Below are 12,697 nucleotides of genomic sequence, written 5' to 3' on the forward strand. Positions count from 1 at the left end.
GCTGCTGAAGGTGTTCCACGCTCAGACTGGGTCCCAGGGAAGCAAGGCTTCCCCGGCCACTTGGCAGTCACCTTCAGCAGAACACGGTAAAATTGACACCTCGATTTAGAAACCACACTAGTGACTAAAGGGGGAATTTCCACAAAATTTCCTCACCTTCCTTCATTCTCTTGTCGGTGTTTTGATTGTGGCATGAGGGGAAAGCCTGCTGGTTTTGTGGCTGTGCAGGGAGATGGGAAGATGCTGTGTAATGCTGAACGCCCTTATCCTTGCCATGCCTGAGGGAATGATGCTTCTGAGCGAGCAGAGGCTGGAGCAGGGATAGATCTTTCTGCCTGCTTTGTTTTCTGTTGCATCAGTCAAAATCTGAATGCTGTAAATAGATAAGAAGAGACCGTGATTGAAACGTCTGCTGGGTGTAGCTCTAATGGCTTTTCTCACTTCTGGAAATGCGAGGCTGAATAGGAAGAAATTTAGCCATGCGTAGAAAAGCTTGGTTCTTTATAAATACTTGTCCTTTGGCAATGCAGTGGTTCCCTCTGCACAAGTGCTGTTGCAGGGAAGTGTGCAAAAACTCGTGATGTTCTTTGCCATCACCAAGCTGCTACACCAGAATTTTTTCTTAAAAATATGTGCAGTATTTAGGAACCATCAATAAGCTGGAAACAAAGTTTTTATGTTTTCCCCTCAAATACAGGGAAATACATCTGGGTTTCCCACAGAGCCATCGAGGCCGTGCTGTTTGGGTTGCTGTGTGGCAGGTCTTCTGGGAGGGCACAAAACCAGCCTTGTGTCAGTCCGGAGGAAAGCAGTGGAGAAGCCCCCACGTTTGAATGTGAGGGACTTGGTACTTTACTGCCATCCTCTCCCAAAAGGATTGCAGAGGAATTTTGTTGCTCCTACACAGTTTCACTCTGGCATGTGGGTGCCAGTCATCACTTGCTGTGGATTCGGATATTGCGTTGTACAGCTCGGAGATGAAAAGCATTTGACGCTGAAAGCCTTGCATCGGCATGAGCCAAGTAACAAGTGTTCATCAGAGCGAGTTGGCTGGGAAGCAGGATGGAGAGTTAACCAGAACACAGCTCCTTGACACTACAGTCAGTGCCAATTAGTAGATCAAATGGAGCATTTTCCTTCTCTGCTGTCAGCTCGGATTTTGTTCTGAAGGCTGATGCAGGAGCTCTTGTTTCCGTGGTGCAGGTACTTAGTATTGCTGTCTTGAACCCCGGCTTGGTTATGAGGACCCAGCTCCCCCATCACCCAGGCTCCTGTTTTGAGCTCGTGGAGCAACGAGCTTGTGCATGCACAAGAGTATTGGCACAAATAACCAGCCCTTTTCCTTCCCATATGGAGGGCTTTGACTGTGCCTGAGCAAAGCAGCCCTTTCCAGGTGAACAGATTGCCTGTGAGCATAAGCTCCCTCCTTAATCTCTGCCTAGTAGCAAAGGCATAAAATGGCATGTTTGCCTCCCCAAAGTTTACAGGTATTTAGAGCAGTGTTTCTGCTGGTGGTGCTGCCCCAGAAAGGCAGGTAGTACCTGCTGAGCGCCCTGCTTCACCCCAGTGGCCTGCGGGTACAAAGAGGGTGGCTGAGAGGCTGCGGGCGCTCTGGGGCAGCCACTGTGCGTGCTGCGTTGGGGTCAGCCGGAATGCCAGGAGCTGCTGCGGTGCCCCGCCGGGACGGGGTGCTGGCAGCAGCAGGGCTGTGACACCCGCCTTGCTCTGCCCCTCAGTGCGAGGTGTGCACTGCTGAATGAAGTGCATGAACACGTAGCATCTACTGGCCTTCAAGAGACAAAAAATAAAGCTGCAGTTAGGGAAAGCGCTTGAGTCCAGGCTTGGACGTGCCTGTATTTAAGCCACCGATATCAGATATCAGATATCAGATCACATTGCAGGTGATTTGCATCTTTCAGCATCCTTCCTCATCTACAGAAGTTTGAAGGGTTTTGGTGCATTAGTGTGGGGATTAAATCAACTTGTTCCTGTTTAATACAAACAAAGCTAAATGCTTATCCTATGTAAGCCACGAGAATCAATCTGCATGTTTATGGGGTCCTATATGTCAATAACAGATGGTGCCTTCATGCTCACATGAATAAAGGCACAATAGGAAAACAAGAAAATTTAATTTTTTGATGCATATATTGAAAATACTGAATACGTGTGTTGTAGTACAGCTCTGTTCAGCTTTACAGGCAGGTACATGAAGTAGAAAATCCTTTATGATTCATTAATCAGGCTGAGCTGTTCTGACTGTGGTGTGCATTGGTGTTGCAATGAGGAAACCGGGTTTAACACCAACACTTCAATTTAAGCACGGGGGGTGTGCGTGCAAAACAACTCCCAGCACAAAGCAGCAGGTAAGAAACAAGGTTCTGGCTGGGAGAAGCTAATTAGTAAATGAGCAGAGGCCGTGTTTACTGGTGCGTGCGGGCAGTGTCTGTAGAACAGAGGGGCGCTGAGGGGCACGGCGGCTGGCAGACGTGTTTCCTGGCGCAGGCAGGGGCCCGCTCTCCCCCTGGGCCACATCGGTCCAGCACCAGGGCCCGGCGGGTTTGGGTCCCCCCAGGGATGGGAGCAGCCAGTGGGGAAGGGGCTGGTGCCCCCCAGCCTCCGGAGCATTTGCAGCGTCCCTGCGGTGCGTGCTGTGCTGATAGGTGACCTTACGTCCCGGCACCTCGCCCTGGGTGAGGCTTTCACAGCTGAATTTTATGCGTGGGCATCTGCGAGCTTTAATGTCTGCCGAGACGCAGATCCTGCAGACACAGACCTGCTTTCCCTCATTGCCTCAGATGATCTCCGGCAGTAGAAGTTAAAGAGGTGTGTGCGTGTGTTCAGGATCGGCACGTAATAAGCAAGACCCAAGAACAGATTTCTTTCCATGTTTGCTGAATGCAAACTAAGCAATTTGCAGCGACAGCCAGATCACTAAATCAGTTTATTAGCACATTTCAGGCTCTTGAATTGTTGTCAGAGACTTGCTTTAGAAAAACCTTATTGAGGCACAGGATGCTTTTTATTTTCCTGCTCTAGTACAGCTAAGCGGGATCTGATTGAATTGTCAGGATGCTGTCCAGAGCCTGGCAAGGGGATGAAAAGATCCTCTTGTTTCGCTGAGCCTGCGTCAGCCTGAAGTGGGTGTAGCGGGAGGCAGCGCTCCTGCCCTGCCGGGTCTCCTGCCCTGCGCCCCGTTCCCCTCTCCTGGCAGCGGCGGTGCCACCAGACCCAGCCCGACCTGACCCACCAGTCCGTGCTGCTCCGTCAGCAGCTTCTTCCACCTTGCCAGGCATCTTGTGCTCAGGCAGACTTTCTTAAAAGAGGCTGCATGCTGCGGTGTCAGAGGAGACCTCGTTATTTACCTCCCAAAATAAAACACAAGTTTGACAAGAATCCCACCGCTGTTTCTGCTGCCGCCCTGCAGCCCCCAGCCCCTCCACCCGCCCCCCTGTGCCCCCACACCCGTCCCTGCCGCGGCTCCTTGCTGGGGCCGGGCCCTCCCGCCTGCTGCTGGTGCAGACACATCCTTGCCCGCGCAGAGGCAGGGCTCGCCAGCTGGAGAACCACTTGTGCAGCTTGCGAAGCCTGGCAGCCCCTTGCTGGTTGCAGGTGGGCTTCTGGGGGTTGCTGGCGGGCTGGAGAAGGTCTCGCTCCGTCAGTATTTGAGCTGCAGGTTGCTGTGGCAGCTGGCTCGCCGTGGATGGAGCCCCATTTGCCAGCACAGTGTTTATCAGCCCTGCTCTCACTAGTCGTTTGTTAGGGTTTTTTTGTTGTTTGTTTGTTTGTTTGTTGTTTTTTAAGTTTCTGGGTGGTTTGGAGGGTTTTGTCTGTTTTGCAGGCTGCTCCTCCTTGCTTTCAGGTCCCTGTGGAGCAGTGCTTTTAAAGACCAGCTTCCCTGGGCCAGTTCATTTCGTGCAGCCATGGGTGCGGTGGCAGACTCGTGTCGAAGGGCGCGCAGCTCCCCGTGGCCATGGGCACGCCGGGCAGAGGCTGCTCGCTGCGGGGGCAGCTCCGTGCCCTGCCTGGCCCCACGCCGCCTGCAGCCCCGCTGCTCAGGCCGCCGTGCCGGTTGGTGTCAGGGGACGCCTGGGTATCAAAACCTTTCCTGCTACTCGTCTGTGGGGTGCGGTGCAGGGCCAGCCTGGCTTCAGCCTCTGCACGGCCCAGGGTCAGTGCGGACAGCCCCGTGTTTAATAAAGCAGTCCTTGTGTCGCAGGTGCACGGCTCATGTTCTCCGTGCTCATCAACTGTTCTAAATCTCTGGAATCTCCATCTTATCTCCAAACACGGCTCAAACAATGCCCCCCGGATATTAATGTTTGTACAGCCGCCCTTGATTCCCGTGGCCCATTTCACTTCTCTTATTGAGTCAGCGAAGAGGAGAAGTTCAGATGATAAACAGCATTAATGGGTTGTGTGTGCTTTTTTCTGTGAGTTGGCTCCTTTGTTGGAAATATGTCTCTTGTCTGTGTGGCTGCAGATCCAGAGAAGTGGGGGTTCTGCGTCTAGGGCTAATGAAGCCTTTTGAGGGCAGATTGTTCATCTTAAATGGGCAGTGGCCTTTAAAATTAATTATGCAGCTGCTGAGAAGTTTGCCACCAAGCAAGCTGAGTGCTAAGCAGCTTGTTCGCACCCCGCTGCCCCTGTTAGAGCCGGCTGGCAAGGCTGCAGTGGTGCTGGCAGGGCTTCTGGCAGCCGGGCGCTTCTGGTGAGCGGTTTCCTTCCGCGAGGAAGAGGAGCTGTGCTGCTCCCACCCTGCTCCTGTACCTGCGCTCTGCTGCGGCCTGCTGCCTTCAGCAGCTGCCAGCCAGCCGCGTCCCTGGAGCTGCTCCTGCTTCTCCCTCCATCCTCTGCCTCCAGCACCAAGCCCGCAGAGCATCTCGGGGCTCCCCGGGCAGGCTTTGCGCATCACAGGCTGCCCTGTGCCTGCGCGCTGGGCATCGCAGCGTCACGGGGACAGTGCCCTCTCCTGCTCCAGGCCCTGGAGATGCTTTGTGGAGCCGTGTGGCACTCCGTGAATGACTGCTGCTGCTTTTTCTCTCCCGCAGCTGATGACCAAGCACCCTGCCAAGCGGCTGGGCTGTGGCCCAGAAGGGGAGCGGGACATCAAGGAGCACGCCTTCTTCCGCTACATCGACTGGGACAAGCTGGAGCGCAAAGAGATTCAGCCTCCCTTCAAGCCAAAGGCTGTAAGTGTGACTGTGTTACGTGTGCTCCACCTCTCCCCCTCTCCCGCACGCTCTTTCTCTCCTGCACAGTCTCCCACTCACGCTGGTGGGTGCACACGCACACGAGCATATGTGCAGGCGCTGCTCATCTTACCCGCAGTGTGGAGGTATCACTTATTTATCCGTTCAGAAGATCACATATCTGTAGATTTGGCACACGGCAAACAACTGTTGTGAAAGAGTCACTTGCTGTACCGCCTGGATGCTTTGTCTCGCTCTGACTTACAGGGACAGCAACACCCCACGTTTCGCTCGCAGATTTAATCGCGTTGCAATGCTGTCACTTTGTTATCTCGGGGGTCAGTCTTTCTGTCTTCTTTTCTCCCTTTTTCTTAAGCTGAACAGGTTTCGCTCTCTCTCTTTTGAATCTAAACTTTATTTTAACATCTAGCTCAGCAGCATCGTCTGCCCCAGTTGGTAACGAAGCTGTGTTTCACTCAGCACTTTCTCTCCAAGGTAAACTCGTGGAAGGCTGGAGCCTGACTTGGGTGTGAGCGCTAATGCGGAAATGCAGAGGAGTTCTGCAAGGAGAACGTGGCTGCTCCGTGTCGTGCCTGCCTCTCACTAAGATGGGTTTCGCTAGCGAGGGACGTGCTGTACGCGCTAGGGACTCGGGAGCTCTGACTCTTTCAAGCCCTGCAGCAGCATGGCACCACGTATTTAAATGTCAGACAGATATTTTTGCAAACTTAACTCCTGCATAGTGATGCCTTTGCACAAACCTGGGGGGCTGCTGTGCTCAGAGGCTTTCACTGCAGTGCCCACAGCATGAGCAAAGAGAAACACGCTCCTTCCTGCGTCAGGAACACGGGGATCCAGGCTGCAGGGCAGCTTGTGCTGGGTGCGGGCAGGGGTCTGAACCGCAGCCGGTTCTGCTTTCCAACAGGAGCGGCGTCTTCGAGCCACTAGCCTGTGTAGGGTGGGCATTACTGGGAAAGCATTGACTTTGATATCAAAGTGCAGTAGTACAGAAGTCTTCGGGGGCCATTTGCACACGCCCTGGTTTGTTTGCTTGGGATGGGATCTAGCCTTTGTGCTAACGGTGCTCAGAGACCAGAGCAGAGTGGGTCTGAGCTCAGGTGGGGCAGCAGAGCGCTCCAGGGTGCAGGATCCCAGGCTCCCGAGGCTTTTCCCTACCCTGTAAGAGTCTGTTTCTCCTGAAGTCTGCGGCTGCTGTTGTTTCTCACCTCTGTGCTCGTTTGCTGATGGAACCGGCGCTGTGTCCCTCCCCTGCTGTCTGCCCTTTCCTCCTGCGCAGCGCACTGTTGCGCTCTTTGCCCTGTGTTGTGACATGGTGTTACCTCTCGGTTGTCGTGTTACAGCTGAAAACAATTCTGTCACAAATGCCTTCTCACTGTTCTTATGTTTTAAAATATGCAAATTTTATCTTGTTTTAAACGTCTCATTTCTTTAAAAATCCTTTTGATCACGGACTGTGGAACAGGCACTGGTAAGCTGTTGCCTGTTGCCTCTCACCTAACGGCTGCTGTTGGGGAAAATTCCGTGTTTGATAGGGCAGGAAGATTAGTAGAAAGGTAGGCGCAGTTGATTTAGGATTTAGGTAGGATTAAGACAACTCAGGTACCTGCTGATAGCTGATATTTCAACAGCAATGCATCTGTGCAGAAAAAGCTGCTGCTTTCATGCCATCTGTGAGCGCAGATCAGAGCAGCACAGCAATGAAAATCTGGGTTTGGGCAACTTCAGAATGTATTAGGGTGGGAAAGGCGTTGCTTGCTGCTTCTGACCTTTAGCTATTTGTGCAGGGGCCTGAGCACCTGCTAGAGCGGGCGCTTTGTGCTTTTTACCTCTGCCTGAGTCCTTTTCCTTTTAAATCAGCTTTTATAAAGATAAGGTTACAGAGATTGCTGGCAAACCAAAGTTGGAAGATGCTGAATAACACACAAATGCTGTGGGCTCGGTGCCTGCCCACGAGCTGCAGGAAGCCCCCCGAGTGGCTCACCGCGTGGACACCACCCCGGCTTCGCAGAGGTCACACAGAGGTGTGCTAAGCACCATGCCAACAAATTTTGCTTAGCAAAAGGTATCGCAGCTTGGTGCTTGCTCGTTGCTCAAGCAGGATAAAAGCCCCCCTTGCACACACGGCTCTGTGCTGCCCCTGCATCGCTCCCCAGGCGACAGCCCCGGGCTGCGGGCAGCTCGCCGCACAGCCCTCCCTGCTTGGCAGCGCGTCGGCAGCACCCGCATCTTCTTTTATGCCATGTTTCTCTGGTTTTTTTAGCAGTTCTGCGGGCAGTGAGCGTGGGTGCAGGTGAGGGCTTGCCTCACCTCCCCAGTGCCCAGTCGCCAGGGAGGGTTTCACCGCACCTCTCGCAAAGCTGCAGCCAAGAGAAAAGCGGCCGCTCGGCCCTCCGCCTGACTCGGGCGTTGCATACCCTGAGCTGAAAATAAATTCCCAAGAGCTCGTGCGTTGCTTTGTGCTTTGTGCTTGATTAACCTTTATCACAGAGACGGTAACGAGACAGATCAGGGTCCGGGTTGTCTTTGGCGTGCAGAAAGTCAGCGGTTTTGACATGGGGCTGTGCTTGGCTGCTCCTGGGTTTGGTTTGTGCATAACAATTCCTTTCAAGGATCTGCATTTACCCTGGGAAGTGTATTTACACTTGCCTGCTCTCTCCATCTCTCATTGAGATAATTATTGTTTTTGGTATCTAATTACTCCTTTACTTTACATAAAGCCTAGTGATTTGAAAAGTCTCCTCATTTTGAAAGCATTGAAATCACATGGCAGAGCACAGGATTGCTCACAACAGGACAGTGGTTTAAAAATTTGCTTTTAATCTAATAATTTTTAATAGCATAAATGAATATTCCTCTAATTACTTTGAATTAAGTGATAGTGAAATGCCATTTATAGACCCAGATTTGAAAACATTCCGGTTCTCCTGCCTGTGCATCTTGGTGGCTGCAGTTTCAGTCTCTGGGGAGGAGACCCAGGGACACGGGCAGACACATGCTCGCCGGGTCATCTCCCCAGGGGCTGTGGCTGCAGCCATGGTCTGGGCCAAAAAACTGGGAAAACGAGGGCGTGTTCAGCCTGCTGGGAATGCAGACTTCATCACAGCCCAAAAACAACCATCCTTGGCTTTCTGTGATCTTTGATCGCATCTCAGGGATCAATGGAAAATATTTTATGATGCCTTTTGTCTCTATTTGAAATCAAGCTAGAAGCTGATAAAATAAAAAGGCTATCTTCTAAACTGACAGTTTTATTTCTGCTGCTAGAAAAAAAAGTCATTTTCTGGTGGCTATAAATATTAGGCAGGACACATTGGGGATTTATGTAAGATAAATTCCCACCCTCCCCCTTTCTCCATTCAGGATGGAGTGATGCCTGCACATTAATAAAGCACTAAAGGCAATTTTTCACAGCGTGGCTTTAGATAAATGTAAAAATTCATACGGCATGTCTCCCGTCCTTTAAAGAGGAACTTAATTTTAGAAGCTGTAAGGGATGGAGCTCCTGCGGGTGTCGGCCGCGTGCAGCCCGGAGCAGTAGGACCCTTCTCCCTGCCCCTGCGAGCGGGCAGCCCTCGCCTCCGTACCGGGCGGCTGGCAGCGTGCTGCCACGGAGCCGCCTGGGGCGAGCAGGGTTTGTGTTCCACCAGGCACCGGGTGGCCTTGGTACGAGTGTGCTGAGCGGCACCTCTCCAAGGTAGTTTCAGCTGCTGTCACCATAACAGGACAGCACAGATGCATGGTAACAGCCTTTAAAAGCTGTGTTTGGGGTTGGATGGAGCTTCTGTAAACCCAAAGACAATTTCCAGCCTTAAAGTATTTATTTTATCCATGAGAAAGCACACCCTCCTCTTTGGGAGCTATTTGTTTTGTTGACCAGGCAGTGTTATACATCAGAACAGAAGGTCTGCAGGAATAAAAGCAATCTTCACAAATCTGGACGCAAAACATTATGGATAGGTGCAAGTTCTAAAATTTTCCATCCACATATTCTTGCCTTATTGCATTATGGTAAGAATTGTCATTTGCCAATATGCATATTAAAAGTATATTCGTACCTTCTATCCCAATAACTGGCAGCACTTTACAAGGATGAGTTTTTAAATCTTTCTGATGGAGTTGCTTTTGTTGATTTTTTTTAAGACAGGACATTTCTCCTTAGCGAAAAGAAGGCTAGTGCTGTCAGACATTTCACATGAGCTGCCTCGCATGTCTCCACCAAGATCTCATGAAGCTAATAGGCAATGACAGCTGTATTTTCAAAGCACTGTACAGCTTTCAGTGTATATTGGATGTTGATAGAATCTGCAGGTGAGCTGCTTATTACCAGGTAAACCCTGCTATGTCGTGTGTTACCGCACTGATAACCTTAAGCACGGCAGACTTTCTCAGTAATCTCGCTCATAGTGTATTTTATCTCAGTGCTGAGGGGGAAGACTGGTGACAATGTGGCCTGGCAAAGCCCATGTCTCTTTGTTTCATGATGTTAGCTTCCAGCCTTTGTGGAACTGGCAACTTCAATTTTGGGAATTTATTTTCTATTTTGATGTTAATATGATGGCTTTCAGGAAGGCGTTGGGCTGATGCTGACTTGTCAAACATCTAAAACGTGCTTTTGCAAGAATCTAAAGCAGTGCTTGGTTGCGTGGTCTGCAGTCTACCAGCTCTTCCCAAAGAAACTGGAGCTGTGATGGGCATTGTTCCAGCTCCTTACGGTGGGAATTACCAGCTTCTCAGGAGCCCACCTTGCGTTAGTTTCTGGATATCTGTGAACTTTGCTGCTGCCCTGCATTAGAGAGGGGTTGCTTTCGGCATTTGAACCACCCAGAAATGAGGTGCACTGCCTCAGCAATGCCCGGGACTGCTCCTGCAGGCGAGGCTCTCGGGGCTGTCAGTGCGGCCGCACACCTGCGCCACGGGGAGCTGCGACGTGGCCCTCGGACTGCCCCCAGCCTCGGCAGAGACAGGGGCTGGGGTCGGACGCGGGCTGCAGGTGGGGACACGGGGATCGCTGGGAGGATAACCAGAGGTCAGTGCTGCTGCTTCACGGGCACATCCCTGTTAGTTTGTGTCCACCTGGTCCTCCTGGGGAGGAAATTCAGAGAGAACATGGGGAGAATTGCCTGGGGTAGGGTCTGTGCACCTAGTAGGGCTCGGTAAGGCAGGACAAGAGCAGCTAACCAGCCGGGCCCGCCAGTCCGCTCGCTTTGCTTGTGTCTTGTGACTTCATTACCCATCCCCTTACTGGCTTTCTGCTGTTGGTTTTTGTCCCGGGCTCTGTGTTTTCTGGTGCATGGACTGTTACCCTGCCTTTGGAGAGGTCGTTTCCCACCGGGGTCTCTGTGCTTTCAGTAAGGAGCTTCCACAGGGTGGCTCCTGGAGGGCACCATGTGGGCAGCATCGTCCCGCGTAACCGCAGCGCTCCGATGAAAGGCCTCTTCGGAGGCTGCATGGAAAGGCTGCTCAGGCTCCTTTGGGAAGCCCTCGTTTTACTACTGTTCCAGTAAACTGGCTTGCACTGTGTTTGCCTGTTCAGTTATGAGCGTTTTGTTCGGATTTTTGGGTTTCTTTTTCGCCTAACTCCTCCCCTGGGTAGCACCGACTCATTTTTGTATCAAAATACTTGAAAAAGAAGCTGTGTTTACCCTGAGTGCTGCAGTTACATGGCCACAACAGCATGGGAGGGGGGTAGGAGGGGGAAGGTGCTTCCAAGGTCTCCGAGTGCTGAGTTAGAAACCGTGTCCAGCTCAGGGCCATGGCAGGAGATGCGCTGGGGAGCAGCAGCTTGACAGAGGCAGGCCAGAAGTGGGCTGTGGGCACAGACATGCAAAATAGAAGGATACGGTGCTGTGGAGGAATGGGCTCAGAGGCCAGACATGCAGGTGTTCAGCATGGCTGTAGCTGGAGTTAAATTGACTCAAACATTACCTGTTGAAGTTTTTTTGGAGACTAGGGAATAATAAGTGTCGCACTTGTTGCTATAAGAATGTGGTAAGAGCTGCCAAAAGAAAACAGCAGTGGAGGCTGATGGATGTTCCTCTTGTCTTCCCTGAAACCTCCTCTCTGGCAGAGTAAGGCACTGGGAGATGTTGAAGTTTACAAGTATTTGCTTTAATATTTTATTACATTTAGTCTGATGTTTATTAAAAATGTAAATCTGTTTCCTCAGCAAATGAAAGTTAAATACCAGGAGGAATTGTCCCAGCACTTTAGGCATGTGTTCTCCGTAGGGAAATGGACGGGGAGAAGAGACGGGCTGAGCAGTGCTGGCCTCTGCATCTCTCCTGGGGAGGCAGGGCCAGGAGAGCACCGTTTGTGTGACGGCACCGATAAGAGGGGGAGTTCACCAACCCTTAAAGCGGAGTCATTAGCTGCAGTTCATACGGGATGTGACATGCATGTGATAGGTGGTAATTGAGCGCAATTTGTGGCTGCTGCAGTAACCCAGCATCCACCTGTTTTTAGCTATTGCTATTATTATTATATTAAATAATCACTTGCAGCACAGGAAGTTACAGGACCCTTGTTTTGATTGCTAAGAAAATTAAATAAAGCGTCTGGCATGTCACCCTGCTCCCGACCTCCCCGGTCCGCTGCAGACGGAGGCGCAGCCGGCCAGGTCCTCGGCTGCTGGCTGGGCACCAGCTCCAAGGCAGCCAAGGGCGATGCTGCCTGGCTCCAGGGAGCTCTGGCTCTCTCAGGTGGTTTTTCTGCCCCGCAGCACTGTGCCAGCTGGGCCGTGCCACCCAGGCTCCACTGCTTTTGGGCTCTTCCATCACCCGGCGATGCTGGGAGGGAGCTCGCCAGCCCCCCTGGCTTCCCTCCCCGTCTCAAGCAGCGTTAATAGCTGCCTTCAAGGGCAAGAGAGAAATGGCCGCAAGAAGGGTGTTTAAAGACAGCCAGCCTTGTGCAGGTGCTGTAGAGAGCTCTCGGGATGCTCTGTACAGAGAACTGCACGGCTGCCACCTGCACAAAGCTGCCGGCTTGAGCACCCCAGTGCCCCAGCTCCTGCTGCAGCGGCCGGGCTCTGCCTGCCCCTGGCCAGCCCTCCGTGCCCGGCAGCAGCCTGGGAGCAGCGGGGATGGGGCCTTGGTCGTGGACGAGCGTCCAGCAGACACATCGGGAAGGGACAGAGCAGGCCTGGAAATTTCCAGCAGCACAGCTGCCTGCACCGAGCCTCCAGCCAGCAGTGGTTTACACAGGAAGAGCTCTGCAGAAGGTGAGAGGCCCTCTCCTTGAGCAGCAACAGGGAGAATCGTCTAAGCAGCCCAGGCTTGATGAAAACTTGCAGTTCCAGGACAGGAGGAGTGATCAAGCGCAGGCACATATCTGGCTACAACCTAAAACTGCAGGAATCTTTCAGAAGAGAAACTGCGTGTGCATGGCAGTGTGGGACAAGGTAGGGGACTGCATGCAGACAGGGGAAAGTCAGCAAGTAATTGCATTCCCATCTCATTCCTCTCTGGCAATTACTTACCATGGCGCAC

At 52.2% G+C, this 12,697-nt stretch overlaps 1 protein-coding gene across 2 annotated transcripts in view; it reads left to right on the forward strand.

The window, feature by feature from the left end:
• The window catches only part of PRKCB (protein kinase C beta), a 119,554-nt gene that overhangs the window by 97,116 nt on the left and 9,741 nt on the right, over positions 1-12,697 (forward strand). For both annotated transcript variants that reach the window (XM_080557486.1, XM_080557485.1), the window contains exon 16: positions 5,052-5,192. In XM_080557486.1, the coding sequence (XP_080413612.1) occupies positions 5,052-5,192 (141 nt within the window). The remainder of the gene's footprint in view (positions 1-5,051; positions 5,193-12,697) is intronic.

The sequence above is a fragment of the Anser brachyrhynchus genome, assembly GCF_964034855.1.
Source record: "Anser brachyrhynchus genome assembly, chromosome: 15".
Lineage (NCBI taxonomy): Eukaryota > Metazoa > Chordata > Aves > Anseriformes > Anatidae > Anser > Anser brachyrhynchus.